General features: G+C 42.8%; 1 protein-coding gene across 7 annotated transcripts in view; it reads left to right on the top strand.

Moving 5' to 3' along the window:
- The first annotated feature begins 6,327 nt into the window (after positions 1–6,327).
- ATXN2 (ataxin 2) overlaps positions 6,328–22,237 on the top strand; it is a 115,617-nt gene continuing 99,707 nt past the window's right edge. For all 7 annotated transcript variants that reach the window (XM_059139120.1, XM_059139125.1, XM_059139123.1 and 4 more), the window contains exon 1: positions 6,328–6,565. In XM_059139120.1, the coding sequence (XP_058995103.1) occupies positions 6,342–6,565 (224 nt within the window). In that variant the 5' untranslated portion in view covers positions 6,328–6,341. The remainder of the gene's footprint in view (positions 6,566–22,237) is intronic.

Genomic DNA, 22,237 nt, shown 5'->3' on the forward strand with positions numbered 1-22,237 from the left:
ACATCTGCTCTTTTTTTTTTTTTTTTAAATGAGGATTGATCTATGTGAAAACTTGAAGAGGATGGATGGGGGGCGCATGTTACTTTTGATTTGAATTAATTTTCATGCTTTTGAAAGTGAAATCAAGAGTATTGAGTGAATAATGTATCATCATACATTAAACATGCTCAAATGAAGAGAGTTGAAAAGAAATGATTGGAGGAAAATGAATGGCTGAAAATACTGGATCACCTGATGTGTGCTGCCGTACTGAGAGGTAGCAAATCACCCTCCGCATTTCGGCTTTGTGGGGCTGCCTCCGTTTTTTCAGCCCCATATCCTCAGACTTGATTAATCATTGAAGTGATAAAAATTAAAGGGCCATACGGCTCGCTGAAGGGTCATTGAAAATCAGAAAGCAAGTGCGGAATTCAAAGGACTAGGTTCCCAAGTTTGAAAGTCTTTCTGCTTCCTCATTTGACACATTCTTCATTTCTGAAATCGTGTTTGAAATGTCCACAACTACTTTTGAAATTTAAATTTTAGCAACATTTCTCAATGTCAGAACTCTTTCAGAACAATGTTCTTCATCGCCCTTGATGACAACTCACCAGCAACACTTGTGGATTTGGTTTAAGTGGCTGCCGGAAGATCATTTAGGAAGCATTCAGAAATTTAAATTCTATTGGATATAACATTTCTGATTTCAGCATTTGTCTTTAAAGAATTCTCTTTTTTCGGGGCAGGGGCTGGGTGGCTCAGTTGTTAAGCTTCTGCCTTTGGCTCAGGTCATGATCCCAGGGTCCTGCTCAGCGGGGAGCCTGCTACTCCTTCTCCCACTCACCCTGCTTGTGTTCCCTCTCTCACTCTCTCTCTCTGTGTCAAATAAATAGATACAATCTTAAAAAAATTCTTTTTTAATTTTAAAGATCTTATCTTTTTTTAAAAAAAGATTTTATTTATTTGAGTGAGAGAATGAGAGAGCACAAGTGGGGGGAGGGGCAGAGAAGTGGGGGAAGCAGATTCCCCACTGAGCAGGGAGCTGGCCACAGGATTCCCCAGGGATCATGACCTGAGCAGAAGGCAGATGCTTAACTCACTGAGCCACCCAGGCACCCCTTAAAGATTTAATTTCTTTTTAAATTGCTTTATTTTTAATTTTTTTATTTTTATTTTTAATTTTTTAAAAGATTTTATTTATGTATTTGCCAGAGAGAGAGAGAGCGAGCGAGCACAGGCAGGCCGAGTGGCAGCAGAGGCAGAGGGAGAAGCAGGCTCCCCGCCGAGCAATGAGCCCGATGTGGGACTCGATCCCAGGACGCTGGGATCACGACCTGAGCCGAAGGCAGCTGCTTAACCAACTGAGCCACCCAGGCGTCCATGCTTTTTTTTTTTTTTTTTTTTTTTAATATTTTATTTATTTGAGAGAGAGAGTCCGTGGGAGAGAGCATGAGAGGGGAGAAGGTCAGAGGGAGAAGCAGACTCCCCATGGAGCTGGGAGCCAGATGCAGGACTTGATCCCGGGGCTCTAGGATCATGACCTGAGCCTAAGACAGTTGCCCAACCAACTGAGCCACCCAGGCGCCTTTAGTAATGTCTACACCCAATGTGGGGCTCAAACTCACAAACCTAAGATCAAGAGTCACATGCTTCACCAACCAAGCCAGCTAGGCGCCCCTTTAAAGAATTCTGAACGCACGTGGAAATCATAGGAAATGCACTTTTTGCTTCATCTGTATTGGCTGTCTTTTGCTGCATGAAACATTATCCCAGAACTTATTGATTGAAACAACAAAAAGGCTAAGTGGAGGGTCTTTAGCTCAGGGTCTCTAACAAAGCCTATTAATGTGCTTTGATCAGGACTGCAGCCACTTCAAACCTTGGCTGGGGGATGAGTCATTTCCAAGCTCACCCACATGGCTGTTGACAGCCATCAGGTCCTACTGCAGTGCTTGTGGACAGCAATTCCTTGCCATGGAGATCTCTCCATAGGGTAGCTCGCCACATGGCGCTAGCTTCTTTCAAACAAGTGAGAGAAGGCAGTCCAAAATAAAAGCCACAGTCTTTTTATAACTCAATATTGGAAGTGGAAACCTATAGTTTTTTCAAATTTTTTGTTGGAAGGAAGCCACTAAGGTCCACCTCATATTCAGTTGGTAGAAATTTCACTGGGTCTGGCCACCAGGTGAGCAGGATCACATGGGGGTGGTCTTTTTTTTTTTTTTTTTTTTTAAGATTTTTATTTATCTGAGAGAGAGAGTGACAGACTGCAAGCCAGAGTGGGGAAGGGGGAAAGCAGAAGGAGAGGGAGAAGCAGGCTTTCCGCTGAGCAATGAGCACGAAGCAGGCAGGGCTTGATCTCAGGACACCAAGATCATGACCTGAGCTAAAGGCAGAGGCTAAACCGACTGAGCCGCCCAGGTGCCCCCACATGGGTGGTCTTACTGGGTGCCTACCACACCTTTTTTTTTTTTTTAAGATTTTATTTATTTATTTGACAGAGACAGACACAGAGGAAGGGAACACAAGCAGGGGGAGTGGGAGAGGGAGAAGCAGGCTTCCCCACGGAGCAGGGAGCCCGATGCTGGGCTGGATCCCAGGACCCTGGGATCATGACCTAAGCCCAAGGCAGATGCTTAACCACTGAGCCACCCAGTTGCCCCAGATTTATTTATTTTAAAGGAAAAGAGAGAGAGCTTGAAAACACATGTGTTTGAGTTGGAGAGAGGGGCAGAGGGAGATAGAGAATCTCGAGCAACTCCCCCCACTGAGCACAGAACCTGATGCAGGGCTCAATCCCAGGACCCTGAGATCATGACCTGAGCTGAAATCAAGAGCTGGGTGCTTAACCGACTGAGCCACCCAGGCATCCCACAAACCATTTTGTCTTAAGGTATATTATCCTGACATTTACTGAAAGCTAGAACATGCTGATGTCACAGTTGCTGTTACATAGCTACATTTTCAGATGTCTGGAATGGAGGTGAAGGGTTTGCAATAAAACATATTTATTGGTTTTGGGTGGCGATCTTCCTTGGACAAAGAAATAAAAGGGTGTGTGTACAGAATGGACTCCATTATGTAGAGGTGCTTTCGGTTTCCATTTTAATATAAAAGCAGAAATTTTAATGAGAAACCCTCAAACATTCCAGGTGTAGATGTAAAATGGCAGTCAGTCACTTTAGAAAAAAGTATCTTCTTTTAAAAAAAAATTTTATTTATTCACGTGAGAGAGAGAGAGCACAAATAGCAGGAGAGGCAGAGGGAGTGGGAGAAGCAGGCTTCCCCCTGAGCTGGGAGCACTTCATGGGGCTCTATCCCAGGACCTGGCGATCATGACCTGAGCCAAGGGCAGACGCTTAACCATCTGAGCCATGCAGGTGCCCTGATAGTATCTTTTAAAAAGTTAAATATAAATTCACCATACCAGCCCAACATTCCATTACTAGGCCTCTGCTCAAGAGAAATATATCCACATGAAGACATACATGTACAAAAATGTTCATAGCAGCATTATCCATAATAGCCTTGAACTTGAAACAATCTAAAAGCCCACCAACTGATGAGTAGATACACAAAATGTGATACATCCATACAATGGTATACTACTCCATGATAATAAGTAATACTACTCCATGATAATAAGTAATGATACATGCTAGGACATAGATAAACCTCCAAAACATTAACATATGCTAAGTGAAAAAAGGCAAACATTGCCTATTGTTAGATTCCATTTATATGAAATGTCTACAATAGATAAATCCATGGAAAATATATTAGTGTTTGCTGGGGCTGAGAATGGGAACCAGGAGTAACTACTAATGGGTATAAGGATCTTTTTGGGGTGATCGAAATGTCCTAAAATTAATGGCGATTGTTCCATAATTATGCATTTACTGAGAATCATTAATTGTATACAGAATTGATAAATTTTATAATATGTAAATTATACTTCAATAAATTAAATATATATATATTTTAAAGATTTTATTTATTTATTTGACAGGGAGACTGTGAAAGAGGGAATACAAGCAGGAAGAGTGGGAGAAGGAGAAGCAGGCTTTCTGCTGAGCAGGGAGTCTGATGTGGGGCTCCATCCCAGCACTGGGATCATGACCCAAGCTGAAGGCAGACGCTTAATGACTGAGCCACCCAGGTGCCCCTAATTATTAAATATATTTTAAATGATAGTGAGTAAAAACTTTCTCATCCTAAATGAAATTAAGTTCAGCTGTCAGCTTCAGGTTTTCTTACTCAACTCCTCTTTTATCTCCCACCTGTCTGCAGTTTGGTCCTAAGATTGAATTCTGGGATCATGTTTCCAGATATGGTTAACGATCAAATCATTAAACCAGAGGAAGTTGATGTATTTTTATTATGGTCCTTTAAAACACTTTTTAAAAAAAAAGATTTTATTTATTTGAGAGGGAGAGAATGAGAGGGCAGAGGGGCAGGTGTAGAAGGAAAGCGTTCTCACTCCTGGCTGAGCCGGAAGCCCCTTGTGGGGCTGAGTCCCACCACCCTGAGATCAGGACCTGAGCTGAACGCAGAGGCTGAACCACCCAGGCACCCCTCTCTTCTGGTTTTTTAATCTGTTTCCTTTGGGTTAATTTTTAGAGGATTTTGCAACTGTTGGTTTAAAATGATACTTTTTTTTTCTTCTCAACTTTTTTTACCTTTTTTATTATCCAGTTGGGAGTTAAAGCTGACTTCCTATTTTTCAAGTATTTGCAGAATTAATGTTAATTTTTGCCTGGACTATCTAGGAGATTAATTTCAATTTGGCTCCTGGAGACTTGTGGTTTAATCATTCTCCAAGGTTTTTTTTTTTTTTTTTTTTTTTTTTTAAAATAAAGTCTGTATCTGACAATTCTGGTCAGACTCCTTAACTAATTTTACTTAAAAAACAAAATAAAAAAACCCAAAAACCTCAATTCTTAACTCAACAAAAAAAAATCTATTAGCTTCCAGTTTAATTGCCACACATTTAAAAAACGGACTACTGTGCTGGCTAGCAATCTAAGTTAAAGTAAAACTTCTAAAGGGGCCAAGGTCTAAAGTTTACACATTCTTGTGAGGTCTGTTCTGTCTCCACCAAGGGAGACCCCATTATCCATAGCTCTACCAATCACGTACATTTCCTTTTGAGTCTCATGAATGAGGAAAAAAGAAGTTCAAGTGAGGGAAAATGGGTTCAAATGAAGGTCAGATACCCAAAAGAGTTTTCTGGCTCCTGTGTGCTGCTGGGGTGGAAAAAAGTGGGGAAAAGGTAACCAGATGTAGGTGGCCGGGAGAGATTGCTCGACTCCAACCTCGTTGTTAGTCTTGGCAAGGGAAAAAAGGGTCTGCCTTTTAGACATTCAGTGACGCGGTGAGAACCTACTGTGTGCCAGGTGCCGGGGATACAAAGACAACTATGGGATGCCTGTGTTCTAGATGCTTCTTACGTAGCAAGAAAGAGTCTCCGCCCTGAAGGGACTCGCAGTCCACGTTCGAGGTTGCATCAGGTGGGGGTAAACACCGACTCTCCCAGTACTCTGAGGACGCCGGAGGATTACTGGGGGGCGGGGAAGAAACGCTTCCCTCCCGTCCTCTAGACTAGGCCGGCCGTGAGGGCGAAGACAGACACGCCCTCCCGAAGGGCAGACCCGCCTCGAGGAGGGCGGATCCGGGCAGGGCCGCCAGCCGGGCCCTCACCCGACCCCCGCGAACGCAGCCCAGCGCGGCGCCCGCTCCTCACGTGTCCCTCCCGGCCCCGGGGTCGTCTCACGTTCTGCTTCCGTCCGACCCTTCCGACTTCCGGTAAAGAGTCCCCGTTCCGCACCACCGCGCCCACCCAGCATCGCCACGAGGCGCCTCTGTGTGCCCGACCCCCGATGCGCTCGGCGGCCGCAGCTCCTCGGGGCCCCGCAGCGGCCATCGAGCCACGCCGCTTCGCCGCGGCCAGGTGGCCCGGGCGGCGCTCGCTCCCGCGGCCGGCGCGGCGGGGCGGGCGGGGCGGCGGCGGCGGCGCGGCTCCGGGCCCGTATCCCTCCGCCGCCCCTCCCCCGCCCGGCCCCGGCCCCCCTCCCTCCGGGCAGCGCTCGCCTCCCTCCGCCTCAGACTGTTTTGGTAGCAACGGCAACGGTGGCGGCGCGTCCCTGCCCGGCTCCCGGCGGCTCCTCGGTTTCGGCGGGCCTCCCCGCCCCTTCGTCGTCCTCCTTCTCCCCATAGCCGGCCCGGGCGCCCCCCCGGCCGCGCCATCCCGCGCCTCCCCGCTCGGCGCCCGTGCGTCCCCACCGCGCTCCGGCGTCTCCTCGGCGCGCCCGGCTCCCGGCTGTCCCCGCCCGGCGTGCGGGCCGGTGTATGGGCCCCTCACCATGTCGCTGAAGCCCCAGCAACAGCAGCAGCAGCAGCAGCAGCAGCAACAGCAGCAGCAGCCGCCGCCCGCGGCCGCCAATGCCCGTAAGCCCGGCGGCAGCGGCGGCCTTCTCACGTCGCCTGCCGCCGCGCCGTCACCGTCCTCAGTCTCGTCGTCCTCGGCGGTGGCTTCCTCCTCCTCGGCGGCGGCGAGCGCAGGCGGCGGGCGGCCCGGCCTGGGCAGGTGGGTGTCGCGCCCCAGCCCCCTCCGTTCCGGGCCTGGACGAGCTCAGGCCTCCTGTCCCCTCCCCCGCGGCCCACACCGTCGTCCCCGCCCTGTGACCGGCCAGGCTTGGTGGGGTGGGCTGGGGGCCCGCAGTGGGGGTGGGGCTCCCTCTCCCCCTTGGAGCCCCGGGGTTTGGATGGGGGGGGCACTGCGGGGTCCCTCCGGGAATGTCAGGTTGTGTCCAGCCTCCTGCAACATCCCCACCCCCTCCCCCAAACGGTCAAGATGGAAGGACTGGGCAGCCTCCCCTTCTCCATTTAAGTGTTCGGGAGGGATTTACAGGTCTCACTAATTGTCAGCCCCTGTCCCTCTTTTAGCCCCAACGTGGAGGGGATGCTTGGGCAGTGCCCGCGCCCTCCCCCCCGCGTTTAAATATTAACGTGGAATGGTCTTTAGGTTTTGGTTCAGTCTCCCGAAACTTGCCAACTCCCCCTTTGGGGAATAACAAGGGAGGGGGAAAGTTAGGGCAGCGTCCCCCCCTGTCCGTTAAAGGGGCAGCCACGGGGCTCATCTGGAATCGTTAGGGTCTGTCTGGTGTGTGTAACCACCCCACTCCCCTGCCTTGGGAAAGCTCGAAGAACCGGATTGAGGTGGGTGGGTAGTGGTCCCCGCTCCCCTCCCCATTTAAATCTGAGGTAGCGGCGGGGGCTCCAGAACTCCAGGAATCGTGGGGCTCTGTGCAGTCTCCTGCAGCGTTCCTCCCTCCCCCACCTGAGGAAGGGGTGGGGAGTGCCCGGCCCCCTCCCGGCCTCCCTCCTTCCCCCGCAAGGCCTCTACGCCGCGGGTGGTGGCCGATCCGCAATGCTGTCGAGGCCGAGAAGGCGCCTTTGAATAGTGGTGGGCGAGTGCCGGACCCAGGCGTGCGTCAGAAGTCCAGGCCAGATCGGGGACAGAGGGGGATGGTGGTGGCAAGGAGCGGGCACGCTGCGCATTTTCCCCAACCCCCGCCCCAATTCATAGAATTTCGAGGGGAGAGGGATTGCAGCAGGAGACCTGGTGGGCTTCCTGAAAGCAGAAATGCGGGTGTTTACTTGCGTCGTCTCCTCCTCTTTCCCCATAAACCTAGGCTTGTGGTAGGGACTGGGGACTGTGTGCTGTCTCTCTAACCGGGTCTGACTTTGGAGGGTGTGTTTGTGCGGGAAGGCCTGTTGGGGAGGGTGTGTGTGTGGGGGGTGGTTGACAGTTCGTATTTCACGAACTAAGAAAATGCTTAGTGTTCAAACGGGGCAGCAAATGTCAATAGACTCCATTCCATTGTGGCCAGTGTCCTTAACTTGGGAAGTGCCGCCAGAGCTCACCAAGGGCACGCAAGTCTATTTCCCCTGTGCCCCGAGCCCATCCGTGTTCGGCACTGCCTTGCCTCCCTTAGACCTAGGCGGGGTTGGTAGTCAGTGACGAGGGTCCTCCGGAAATAGACATCCTGGGCTTGAGAAGGTGGGATAGGTCTTTTTTTTTTTTTTTTTTTCCCCACGCACTGAGTTTTCTTTTTGAAAACAGGTTTTCAGCGATCCATTTTCAAAGAATTTTCATTTATGGCCCGAGAAGTTACCCTTCAGGATGAATCCGGGCTGATTTTTAAGGAATCCTGCTTTCAAGGGGGGAAGGACGAACATTGTGTTTTTGTTTTTGTTTTTTTTTACTTCTACCCTACCTCCCCTTCACAGTTGTCCTTTCTCTGAACCACCCTCAAACGTTAACCTTACCCTAACTAGTTCAGATAAAGTGCTTATTTTCCCAGCTCTTTCCACTTAGGATTCTGTAACTTCAGTTTCCCTTTTTCAGTGGCATCCACAGTGAAAAATGGACAAATTTTGTACCTAATTTTTTACAGAAAAGGATCCACGGTATTTTTCTTCTTAGGTATCATAGAGATTTGGCAGATGTATTTTACTTGTTCATATAATTAGAAATTAAAACTTAGGCTTTTAGGTTGCGACCGCTCTCCTTAGGCTTAAAAATTATAATCTGTTGCAGAGTGGCTTGAATGATCAAAAATATTTGGAATGTTTTAGTACCAAAGAGCCTTTTCTGTTCTTTGAGGCTTTACATTTAAGATTAATTTAAATTCTTCTTTGCTTTAAGTTCTTTCATTTGAGACATGAATTCTTGCCCTTGTTCTTTTTGATAGATACGTGAAGTTCTCTTCATTGGATTCATGTAATGTGTACTTTTATTACATAGATCTCACATAGAGTTCCTTTGGATTTTGAACCACTGCTGCTGGGTTCTTTGTAAACTGGTTACAGATTTTAAGGTCTCCTTACATATGTTTGTGTTTGTCAGCAGTTAAAATATGTCCCTGAGGGCAGGGGTAAAGAAAGAAAATGCAGCATTGGGTTTGATGTGTTTAGAGATAGTAGAATATTCTTGAAAGTCAAGAAATTCACATGTCTTCTTTAACATTTCATTATGTTTGACGTTTTAAAAAATAGTGTTTTTTTATGGCTTTCAAAAATTTATTCTGCCTTAAATTATCATATATGTTTTAGAAGGTTACTGTTTTCTCTTAGAACGACATACCCATAATATTAAAGTCTGTTAATCAAAATCTTGTTTTTGGTTTTTACCTTTTCATTTTTATGTAGTTTTAATGATTGTGCAGGTTATTTTGTGTTTTTTTTTTTTAATGGGTTTTTTTTTCTGTTTAGCATTGTAATATAAATTTTCTTTAGGTTTTTGGTTAACCACTCAACTGTTGGGATTTGGGTGTCTACATCTTTGTTATTATAGTTAGTGGTACACTAAACATCTTTATACTAATAGCTTTTGACTTTAGTCTAATTATTGCCTTAGAGAAAGTTCCCAGGAGTGGTTTTACTGGGTCAAAGGGCTTCAAGGTTTTTATGGCTCTTGCTAGCTGTGCCATATTACTCTTGAGAAGACTTGTGTTAGTTTCCATTGCCAGGAAGGTGGCTCTTCTATAGAATGGTTTCTTTGTCAGACACTGTGGGGGATTTTCAAGGGAAAAGTTGCATTTACTGTCAAGTGAATACATTATTAAGTACTTTTGTTAGCTACCTGATTATTTATACTTGAGTTTGAATTTGGTTTCTCTGAGGACTTAATGAAATAATATAAGGGAAGATGCTTTGAAAACAGTAACTGTTAACACTAATGAGGATACATGGTTTAACTATTGTGCTCATACTTCTCTAAGTAGAGGAGTGAAAGTCCTGAGAAACTTGTTCTGAAGCTTTTGTTGTTGTTAATCTCCCTCATTCATCTAAAAGTATTTTTTATTAGCTGTTAGCCTGTGACCAAGTCACTTTTGTTGACTTTTATATAATTTCATGGCACTGTTGGGAATTATTTCTGGCTAACCTATATCTCTTCCTCTCCTACATTCCCTTTCCTGTTTAAAAAAATAATGGGATTACCCATTCTGTTACCCATTCCTAAACCTAAATAATACAACATTAGAATGTCTTTGGATACAGGATTAAATGTGAGTAAAAACTTATTTTAGTCATTTTCAGCTTAGTACTTTCGTAACTGCTTCTTTCTTTCAAGGCATTGCAACTTCGAAATTACGCTGCAATTTAGTGTAAGTTTTCATTTAAGAATCTGCGAGACATTTGTCTCTTTAAATATAGTCTAGAAGAGCCTAAAACATCGACACCATTGAACATAGAAATTTATTGAAAATCCATGTACAGGCAGTTACAAGTGTTTGGGATATACCAATGAATAAAACAAAAAGATAACTGCTCTCCATTCTAACTGTTTCCATTCTAACATGATGAGTCAGACATTAATTGAGACATTAAATTAGCAAACTATGTATAATATTAGGTAAGAGCTATAGGATTGGGGAGAGCAGATTAAGGATATAATATGAGAGTGTGAGGGAAGGGAGTGGGTTTCACTTTTAAGTGGATTGGGGAGGCTTTTTTGAGGAGGTAACATTAGAGCAGAGTTTTGAGGTAGTTAGCCATTTGCTTTAACTGTACACTGGTCAGTCATATGGTCCTATTTGTAGCTTAAAAGGTTTAAACTGTATCATTCCTTTGTTAACTTATTATTTTAAGTGGGTATTGATAAAACCACATTTGCAGTTGGACCAGAAAAGTTAATTGACAATCGAAGTCATCAGAGGTAAGCTGTAGATGGCTATTAAAAGCTGTACATTTTTGTTTTTCTAATGGACTTATGTATTTTAACCTAATTGACTTAATTTTCATCCTAAGTACCTAGAGAAAATAGACTTTTTTTGATTGGGCAAAAACCTATATCAGGGAGCGCCTGGGTGGCTCAGTGGGTTAAAGCCTCGGCCTTCGGCTCAAGTCATGATCTCAGGGTCCTGGGATGGAGCCCCAAGTCGGGCTCTCTGCTCCGCAGGGAGCCTGCTTCCTCCCCTCTCTCTCTCTGCTTGCCTCTCTGCCTACTTGTGATTTCTCTCTCTGTGTCAAATAAATAAAATCTTAAAAAGAAAACAAAAAAACCCCCAACAAACCTATATCAGATCTTTGTTAGAAAAAGTAAGCCTATGGTTGCTTAAAGATTTTGCATTTTGAAAAGTCAAAACATTAATGGTGTCAGTTATGGTGTTCCTTTTTTGGTTAAATGTTAAGTTTGTATTTTCCGTGTCTAATTAGACTTATAATTTTGCAGATTTTACACAAGGGATGTTAACTCATATCATAGCTATTTAATAGCCATATGTTTCGACTTAAAGGAGGATTTAATTTTTTTATTGTTGTTTTGTGTAGCTACAGCTGTGTTAGAATTTATTTTCACTGTGGCAAAGTGTGTTCTTTATTTATTTATTTATTTTTTTTATTTGACAGAGATCACAGGTAGGCAGAGAGGCAGGCAGAGAGAGAGGAGGAAGCAGGCTCCCTGTGGAGCAGAGAGCCCGATGTGGGGCTCCTGGGGCTCGATCCCAGGACCCTGGGATCACGACCTGAGCCAAAGGCAGAGGCTTTAACCCACTGAGCCACCCAGGCGCCCCCAAAGTGTGTTCTTATACCTTGAAAGGGATTTTAAGTCTCTATAAGATTTTTTTCCTGGAGTTGTAGTTTTCCATTTTGGATAGATAGTGATAGCGTTTTGATATGTAAAGAGTTGAGGCTGAACAAAACCCTGTTTTTGTAGCTATTTGAAATCATTGTAACTTCAGCTGCAGTATAGTTGATTAACAGGCCTGGCTGCTACTGTATCTTTTTAAGTGAAAGTACTTGTTTTTGTTTTTGTTTTTTTGTTTTTGAAGCACATCTGGGTCATTTATGACTGTTACCATACCGTGATTTTAAGAGGTCTGTACAGTGGTCTTTTTCATGTTTTAGCAAGAATGTTACTAAAATAAAAGTAGGGTGCTCTTTCCTCTTGAGTCTTTTTTGCCTGCTTAGATGTTAGACTTCAAAAATAGGGATGTTTTTATCAGAAGATTGACTTATCAGTGACTGTGAAGCTGGTATCAAGCCTTTGAAAGGTTGTAGCATCCAAATCTCGAATCTGTAATGTAGGCACCTTTGAATGTGTGACCTTTACTAGCATTACTTAGGATAGGTTGAGCTGCATTTTAATGTGTTTTTTGATATCCTTAAAGTATCTTTTTCTACTCAAAAAGAATTTCTTCTGCTTTTGAAGATAAATGTTCTATGTAGAATAGTAGTAGTCTCCATTGAGGTGCTTGCCAAACAAAGCAGATTTGCAGTTTTGTAGGAGTGGTGTCATAAACCGCTTTTCTGTTATTTAAAACACCAATTAATTCAAGAGATTTTTATGTCATATATATATATGCGTATATATATATATACGCATATATATATAAGATTTCAGGCTTTGTGACTTGAAGATATGTATAGAATATGGTTGTGGATCTTCAGCAGATCTTAACCTGCCTGTAGTATAATGGAGAGAAGAAATGTACTTGAACCGGTGTCCAGAACAGATTTCTTCTCTCTCTCTCTCTTTTTTTTTTTTTTTAAATTTTTATTTATTTATTTGACAGATTACAAGTAGGCAGAGAGGCAGGCAGATAGAGAGAGAGGAAGAAGCAGGCTCCCTGCCGAGCAGGAAGCCCGATGCGGGGCTCGATCCCAGGACCCTGGGACCATGACCTGAGCCGAAGGCAGCGGCTTTAACCCACTGAGCCACCCAGGTGCCCCGATCTTCTTATTTTTTTTGAGTATAGTTGACACATATAATGTTACATTAGTTTGAGGTGTAGAACTTGGTGATTGGATAAATCTATGTATTATGCCATGTTTACCACAAGTACAGTTATCATCTGTCCCATTACATCACTATTAAAATATCATTGACTGTATTCCTTACGCTCTTTTTACTCCAGTGACTGACTGTATCTCCTCCTCCCCTTCACCCATTTTGCTCCCCCACCCTCTGCATATAGTTCTTATTCTGCTCTTTGTTTATTCTTTTTTTTTTTTTTTTTTTTTTTTTAAGATTTCATGTAAGGGGTGGAATCATATGGTATTTGTCTTTCTGGGCCTGACTTATTTTCACTTAGCATAATACCTTCTAAGTCCATCCATGTTGACTCAACAGAACAGATTTATTCTTGAAACTAATAGAGAGTGCCTGGGTGGTTTAGTCAGTTAAGTGTCTGCCTTCATCCCGGGATGGAGCCCAAGCCCCCAATGTCAGGCAGTCTGCTTCTCCCTCTGCCCCTCCCCGCTGCTTGTGCACCTGTACTCTCTCTTGTGCATGTGCAAAAATAAATCTTTTTTAAAATAAAAAAATTTAATAAATAGTCTTTGTACAGGTACTGCCTTATCTATATATGAAAGTTTTGTCTCATAATTTGAAAAACAGTAAGATTTAAATACTCATTGTAGAAAAGAGTACAGAGAATCAGAAAAACAAAGCCAAAACTCCTTTAAAATCACCCACAATCTTTCCTTTGACATACTATTGTTGGAAGTTTGGAGCTCATCTTTTCAGACTCTTTGTGAACATATATAGAATAAACAATGGAATCATATGGTACATAACTGTTGCAGCTTCAAGAGTATATATTGTCTGTCTTTTAAAATATTTTCCTCCTGGGGCGCCTGGGTGGCTCAGTGGGTTGAGCCGCTGCCTTCGGCTCAGGTCATGATCTCGGGGTCCTGGGATCGAGCCTCGCATCGGGCTCTCTGCTCGGCAGGGAGCCTGCTTCCTCCTCTCTCTCTCTGCCTGCCTCTATGCCTACTTGTGATCTCTCTCTGTCAAATAAATAAATAAAATCTTTAAAAAAAAAAAAAAATAAAATAAAATATTTTCCTCCTAAAACTAGAATTTTAGAGCAGGAAGAAATAACAGAAAATCTTAGAAGGGAAGAACCCCTAAGCTTTGAGAAGTTGGGGGACTTGACCAAAACAACTTATTTGTAGAATTTTATTATATTCTTCTCTTTAAATAAATGCAGACATAGACCTAAATAAAGTTATGGTATGTATTTTAATTTTATTTATTTATTTGTTTGTTTATTTGAGAGAGAGAATGAGAGAGAGACCGAAGGGAGAAACAGACTCCCTGCCGAGCAGGGGATCTCTGTCTGTCAAATAAGTAAAACCTTAAAAAAAAAACAAAAAAAAAATTATTTATTTATTTATTTGACAGAGATCACAAGTAGGCAGAAAGGCAGGCAGAGAGAGGGGGGGTAAGCAGGCTCCCCGCTGAGCAGAGATCGGGACTCCGGGCTCAGCTCAATCCCAGGACCCTGAGATCATGACCTGAGCCGAAGGCAGGGGCTTTAAACCACTGAGCCACCCAGGCGCCCCTATCCTGTGTATTTTAAAGAATACGACAATCACAGACGGTCGACCTTCAGGGTATCTTTTTGTAACCTTGAAGTTTGGTTCAGTGAAATAGGAGATCTAGTTTTTTATCTTTTTGGAAGACACATGCAATTTTGTACATATGTGGCATGAAATCTACTTAAATGTTAAGTCCTTGGTTTCATTATTATTATTATTATTATTATTTAAAGATTTTGTTTATTTATTTGACAGGAAGAGAGAGCACAAGCAGACAGAGAGGCAGGTAGACAGAGAGGGGGAAGCAGGCTTCCTGCTGAGCAGAGAGCCCGATGTGGGGCTCAATCCCAGGACCCTGAGATCATGACCTGAGTGGAAGGCAGAGGCTTTAACCCACTGAGCCACCCAGGCGCCCCCCTTGGTTTTACTATTTTTAATAGTTTAGTATTGTTATGAATCTGTGGTTGCTTATGAAAATTTGCCACAAGTTGGCACCTGGGTGGCTCAGCTGGTTAAGTGACTACCTTCGGTTTAGGTCACGTCATGATCCTGTGGTCCCGGGATCCAGTCCCACATCAGCCTGTCCTTGCTCTGGAGGGAGCCTGCTTCTCTCTCTGCCTGCTACTCCCCCTTGTGCTTACTCTGTCAGATAGATGAATGGAATCTTTAAAAAGAGAAAAAAGAAGTGAAAATTTGCCACAACTATTGGCCTTAGATTTTATTTGCTGAAAATTGTTTGCAGTTGTCATGTGAAAATTGGAAATTCCTTTTAATTTAAAAATACTCTGATGTAGATTGCGTATATTATGAGCCTTGAAGTATCTATAAAATAGCAATTTCATGCCATGATTAATACGTAACTGCATTTTGGAAACTGGATAAAATGGCATTCTATAATGGCTTTGTAAATCCTTTCACTTTGTGGCATGAAACTTGTCTGTCATGTAATTATAAATGAATGTAGCCGATTTTTAGTAAGCATATAAGAACTGTAGAGTGTCGTACTTGACAGTTTTGTCAGTAGTCAAATATTTTTGATTGCCACTTTATGTTCTTACTGGTTTTATGAATTATTAAATTATATTATCAATAGTAATCTTGTAAATAGGCAAAATTAATCCTGATTATAGTTTTAGTTTAAAAAGAAGGGAAAGGTTAGTTTTGAATCAAATTGCGCATTTTTCCTTTGGGGCTCAAAATCATTTTTTCCCCAAAAATCCTTTTTGTGGACAGTGTGTAGTTACCTATTTTCATTCCTGAAACACTTGAAATTAGGTAAAGACCTATGGTTTTTACATTGAAGATTGTATAGATTACAGAAAGGGGAGCTCTTCAGGGCCTCTTTCAGAGTTTTATTTGCTTTTACTTTACACATGATTGTACATAGCTTACATTTTTGATTTACAGATTGCCAGCAATAGAGAAATAAAACTTATTTACTTATGTTTTAAAGAGTTTATTTGTTTGAGAGATGGGGGAGGGACAAACAGATTCTGTGAGTGGGGAACCTGACACAGGGCTTATTCTCACGACCTTGAGATCGTGTCCTGAGCTGAAATCAAGTCAGATACTTAACTAACTGAGCCACCCAGGTGCCCCAGAAAGGTGTACATTTAGAGGCAAACATATTGACAGCAATAAGAAATACTAATTGTGTGACAAAAAGTGAAGAGATTGGAAAACTATAAAAAACACAAAAGAACACCATTTGACTCTAAGTTATAGCTGTATGCCTTCTATGGCATTCAGCCTGAGGCATTACTATTTTATAGCACAATATAGTTAGTTGATGGGCTTATAATAGTGACTCAACACAAAGGTAAATTGTTTTTCATATTTTTCAAGGAAGTATTTTTCGAGCTGTACATCAGGACCCCCTAATAAATTGTAAAAATCACTTTAGTGAGTTGTGACAAGCATTTTTAGAAAAATGAAAAAGAATAGAAGATACTAGAATGCATTGTATTCTTAGAGGTGAGAATGATTTTAAAGAACTGTTTGACTTAATGTATATGTACTGTGTTGTGATATAAACTGTAATATTTTAGAGCACTGAGATGTAGTAAAAGGACTGAGGAAGGGTTTTATAGTTAAGTCTCTGCTAGGGTTGCCAGATTTAGCAAGTAAAATATAGGATGCCCAGCTGAACTTGAATTTCTGATCAACAGTGACTGATAACTAAAGTATAAATGTGTCCCAAACTGCATGGAACAAAACTATTCATTTATATGAAATTCAGATTTAATGGGGCATCCTTTATTTTATCTGGTAACCCCAGTCTAGGCTAGAATCAAGGTTCACCCCTTGGTAACTAAAATTTAAGAGCAGTGAGGGCAGAAACAGTTTCTCGGTTGAAACAGTCATTGGCCCTTAGAAGTGGTGAACTATTTGAATAATTGTGGCAGGTCACTCATTCTTAGTCTCAGTTTTTTTTATTAAAAACTTTTTATTTGTGACACCTATTAAAAGGAGAGGGGGCACCTGTGCCTCATTTGGTTGGGTATTCAGCTCTTGGTTTGAGCTCAGATTATGATCTCAGGGTTTTGGGATCAAGTCCCAGGTCCCCCTGCTACCCGTATAGACACTGAGGGCTCCGTGCTCAGCCTGCTTGAGATTGTCTCTCTCTGCTGAGCAGGGAGCCAGATGCAGGGCTCAATCCCAGGGTCCAGGGATCATGACCCGAGCTGAAGGCAGCCACTTAACCGGCTGAACCACCTAGGTGCCCCAATTAAATCTTTCCAAAAAAGGAGGAAAAAAAATACCTACCTTAAAAATTGAGATACTGTTTTTTTGTTTTTGCTTTTTTAAAAGATTTTATTTATTTATTTGACAGAGATCACAAGTAGGCAGAGAGGCAGGCAGAGAGAGAGGAGGAAGCAGGCTCCCTGCGGAGCAGAGAGCCCGATGCGGGGCTCGATCCCAGGACCCTGAGATCATGACCTGAGCCGAAGGCAGAGGCTTTAACCCACTGAGCCACCCAGGTGCCCCGATACTGGGTTTTTATTACATTTCATTCTTGGTACATGGAAAGCACTCAGTATTTTAGGATTTGGAGCTGGAAACTGGCTCAGGTGGATTTTTAGTACTTATTTTTCTTTACGGGTGAGGAAACGAAGGCCACAGAGCTTATTTGCCAGGAGTCTTGTTCCCTTTTCTTTCTAGGATAACATTTTAAAAAATTTATTTAACGTCCAATTAGTTAACCTACAGTGTAATATTAGTTTTAGGTGTATGATATAGTGATACGAATATACAGTTTTTAAAAAATATTTTATTTATTAGAGCGAGAGAGCGAGCACATGCTCATGGAGTGGGGAAGCAGCGGAAGAGGGAGAAGCAGGCTTCCCACTGCCGATCAGGGAGCATGATGCAGGGCTCCATCCCAGGATCCCAGAATCAGGACCTGAGCTGAAGACAGACAGTTCATCAACTGGGCACCCAGATGCCCCTAATATAACCTTTTTCTTAAGACTTATTTTTAAAATTTGGTGTTTATTCAGTAATCTAAGAAAAGATTCACCTATCCTCCCCCAAAACAAACACAAACAAACAAAAAACAAAACCCATAAAACATTTCTGAAGTTTTCCGAGTTAGCAAAGGCTCTACTTTTGCTCTTGTTTTGTCATGTTTCAAGTGAAAGTGTGTCTCCTTTTAAAAAAAATTTGAGAAGGAGCGCTTGAGAGGGGGAAGGAGTAGAGGGAGAGGGAGAGAGAGAACCCCAAGCGCAGGTTCTGTGCAGAGCCTTACCTGACTTGGGCTTGATCCCAGGACCCCAAAAGCATGAACTGAGCTGAAACCAAGAGTTGGATGCTTAAGTGACTGAGCCAGCCATGTGCACTCTTTAGTTCTCAGTAAATGAATTTCCTCTATTGTTTCTGCCAGGGATTCTTTTCCTTCCTTCTGTGACTATCCATTTCTCATACTCATTCTATCTACATGGCAAGTTGGTTTTACCTGATACACCAATTCTGGTTGGAATGTTATGTAGAGGATTTGTCTTTTTTTTTTTTTTTTTAATGCTTTATTTATTAGAGAGTGATTAAGAGAATGAGTAGGAGGAGGGGTACAGACTCCTGCTTGAGCAGGAAGGACTTGATCCCAGGACCCTGGGATTTTGACTTGAGCTTCTGCCTTTAGCTCATGTCAGCCACCCCGGGGCCCTGTGCAGAGGATTCTGAGATTTCTTTTGGCCTTAGGGAAGAAAAGTGGATAGAAGTGGTGAGGGGAGTCTTTATATCATGGGCACCAGACATTATCTGTTGCCTGGAGCCTAGCAGGCTTCCCAGTTGGTCTCTTCATGTCCAGATACTTCTTCCATACTCCATAGCCATAAGAATCTTCCCCAAACATCTTTCACTTACCCACTTACTACTGAGAAACTTTCAGCGGCTCTCATTACTAGCTGAATCGAATCCAGATTCTTTGGCCTGCCAAGTCCCTCTGCAGACTGCACACTGTATTTATTCTCCAGCATAAATCAAATCATGCCAGTGTAGTCCTCTCATCCTCTTCAGCATAGGTCTTTAATGGCTTAGCCCAGATCTTCTCTCGTTGTGTCTTACCATATGTACCTTTGGAAAATGTGGTTTCTCCTGTGCTGCTAAAGCTTTTGGCAGGTATCATTCCCGTGGTATTGAATGCATAGTGCCTTATATTTAAGTGCAGTAGCTTCTCCCCTTACAAACTCTCTTTCGAATGAAATCAGATGGTAGCATAGCTACTGCCCAGAACAAAAGTGGGTTAAGTCTACCAACGGATGGGTGGTATTTTTTTGGGAGGGGGAGGTTATTTATTTTTATTTATTTATTTATTTTTTTAAAGATTTTATTTATTTATTTGACAGAGAGAAATCACAAGTAGATGGAGAGGCAGGCAGAGAGAGAGAGAGAGGGAAGCAGGCTCCCTGCTGAGCAGAGAGCCCGATGCGGGACTCGATCCCAGGACCCCGAGATCATGACCCGAGCCGAAGGCAGCGGCTCAACCCACTGAGCCACCCAGGCGCCCCGGGGGAGGTTATTTATGACTGTGGTCATTTCATAGTCCGCCATCCCTGATGTTTATACTTACCATTCTTAAAGCTGTCATGTTCAACAAGTGCAGCAGCAGTATTGACAGTGCCAGTCAGAATAAAACATTTAATTATGGTAGAAATGAGATATTGGGGCACCTGGGCTGGCTCAGTCAACAGAGCATGTGACTCTTGATGTCAGTGTGGTTCAAGCCCTGCATTGGGTGTAGAAATTACTTAAATAAGTAAACTTACGGTAATGAGAGATTTTTAAAAAATTAGTAGGAAATGATTGCTGGGGACAGGATGAATTATTCTGAAGGACAGAGAACGAAAAGTACCATGGTTTAGTCAGTAATGATCAGCCAAAAATAAAGATAATTAATGGATGAAATGGGAAAACTTGGAAGTTTGCGGCTAACCATGCTGATTTGGGAGAAGGCTAAAGTAAAGTGCTGCTGAAACTGGTGTCAGGACTTGCAGATAGTGCTCCAGGTTCACGGTCATTGAGTACATGGTCTCAGGTGACACTAAGAAGGTTTCTTAAAAAAGGCTGGGGCGCCTGGGTGGCTCAGTGGGTTAAGCTGCTGCCTCCGGCTCTGGTCGTGATCTCAGGGGGCTGGGGTCAAGCCCCACATAGGGCTCTCTGCTCAGCAGGGAGCCTGCTTACAGGCCCCCCCCGCCCCCCCGCCTCTGCCTACTTGTGATCTCTTTCTCTCTGTGTGTCAAATAAATAAATACATAAATCAATCAATCAATCAATCAATCTTTGGAAAAAGAAAATATTGTCTTCTGGGAAAAGACGCCCAATAGAAGTTCATATACTGGGTCTGTAAGCTTCAAAACCTCCTCCTGTCCAACCAAACATGTGGATGATACACAAGAGATTTTAAAAAATGTGTTGCTCAGATACTATGGTTTAGCTCAGGTCGGTAGACAGTTATTCCTTATTGTGGTAGGTTGCATTTTAATTAGCTATATTAAAACGTGATCTACGTAAAGTTCACCCTTTTTAGTGTATAGCTCTTGAGTTTTCACAAACAGAGCTGTGGAGCCACCACCACAATTAGAATGTCACTTGAAAGTTTCCTTGTGCCTCTTACCCATCAGTCCCCATTGTCTAATCCTGGCAATTATGGGCCTTTTCCTGTTGTCATAGTTTTGTCTTTTCTGGAATGTCATTTAAATGGAATCGTACAGTATACAGCCTTTGTGATTAGCTTCTCTCATGTAGAATAATGGGTTGAAATTCTTTTGTGTCACTGCATGTAATAGTAGTTTCTTCCCCACAGTTTGTTCATCGAGTATTGGACAGTCGTTAGCAGTTTTGGCTATTATGAATGAAGCCGCTATAAGTATTTGTGTATAGGTTTTGTGCGGTCATTACAATTTCATTTCTCTTGTGTAAGTACGTAGAAATGGAATTGCTGAGTTGTATGACAAGTGTTTAGTTTTAAAAGTAATTGCCAAACTGTTAAAGTCCTGTCCTATTTTGTATTCCCCTCAGCAGGGTATGAGATTTTTTAATTGCTCTAATTCCTTGGGAACACTTGGGATGTTAATCTTTAATTTCAGCCAGTCTAGTGGCATTTCATTGTGGTTTGAATTTACATTTCTTTATTGCCTAATGTTATTGAACTTCCTTTCACATGCTTGTTTGCCATTTATATGTCATCTTTGGTGAAAAGGAACTATTTGGGCTCTAACTTGTTTGGAAGTAAAAGAGCTTCTGAATTTGTATTGCCTACTAGGTTTAGAGCATCTTTATTTATTTATTTTTTTAAAGATTTTATTAATTTATTTGACAGATCACAAGTAGGCAGAGAGGCAGGCAGAGAGAGAGGGGGAGGCAGGCTCCCTGCTGAGCAGAGAGCTCCACGCGGGGCTCGATTCCATGACCTGAGCTGAAGGCAGAGGCTTAACCCACTGAGCCACCCAGGCGCCCCTAGGTTTAGAGCATCTTGAGGACAGGGACAAGTGCGTTGTACAACTTAGCATACTCAATAAGTGATAAATTCCTTATTGAGTGTATGAGCCTGGGTTTCATTGTTAAGCAGATGAATTTATTCTGTCAAGGAATAGCTGTCATCTCAAAAAGGAACATGCTATTTATTTTATAGGCATACCTTAGTTAAAACTATTCTTTAAAATTTCTCGTTTTCTAGACCCTGGGGATACTGTAGTAATCAATCCAGATGAGGTCTCTTCCTTCCTGGAGCTTACCTTCTAACTGGGGGGAGATAAGGCAGAAAGTTCTAACTGCCTCCTCATGATATGTTTGAGTTGCTAATGCTTGCCTCTTGGAAGGAAGTCTCTTAGATAAGGGGAAGAAAACATGCTGCTTTCATCAGAATATAGGCCCTCTTATAAGTAGTCTAGTATTTTTTTAATAGCTAATATTTTTTAATTTAAATTTTATTTTTTTAAAGGTTTCATTTATTTATTTGAGTGAGTGCAAGGGCATGAGTTTGGTGAGGGGCAGAGGGAGAGAAACAGACTCACTGAGCGCACCCAGCCACTCAGGCGCCCCTAATATATATATATATATTCTTTTAATTAAGTAAGCTCTGTATCCACTGTGGGGCTTGAACTCAAAACCCTGAGATCAAGAGTCCAGGCTCTGTGGACTGAGCCAGCCGGGGGCCCTGAGTAGTCTAGTATGTTGCTAATGTTTTACTCCTAATGCTTTAGGGGCAGCCACTGGCTAATCACAGTAATCAGTAGGTTTGAGAATCCTTGTGGTCTAAGCTTGTGAAAGCTGAGTAAGGTTATAATTGAAAGGGAGGGGGGAAAATTACTGAGTGGAACCCACCTTGAGATTTTTCTGCTTGGGCATATACACTTAATGTAAATATATACGTGTATACATACATATATTTTTTTTCTTAATTGGTTATCACACAATGCTATTAGATAAC

The sequence above is a fragment of the Mustela lutreola genome, chromosome 11, assembly GCF_030435805.1.
Source record: "Mustela lutreola isolate mMusLut2 chromosome 11, mMusLut2.pri, whole genome shotgun sequence".
NCBI lineage: Eukaryota > Metazoa > Chordata > Mammalia > Carnivora > Mustelidae > Mustela > Mustela lutreola.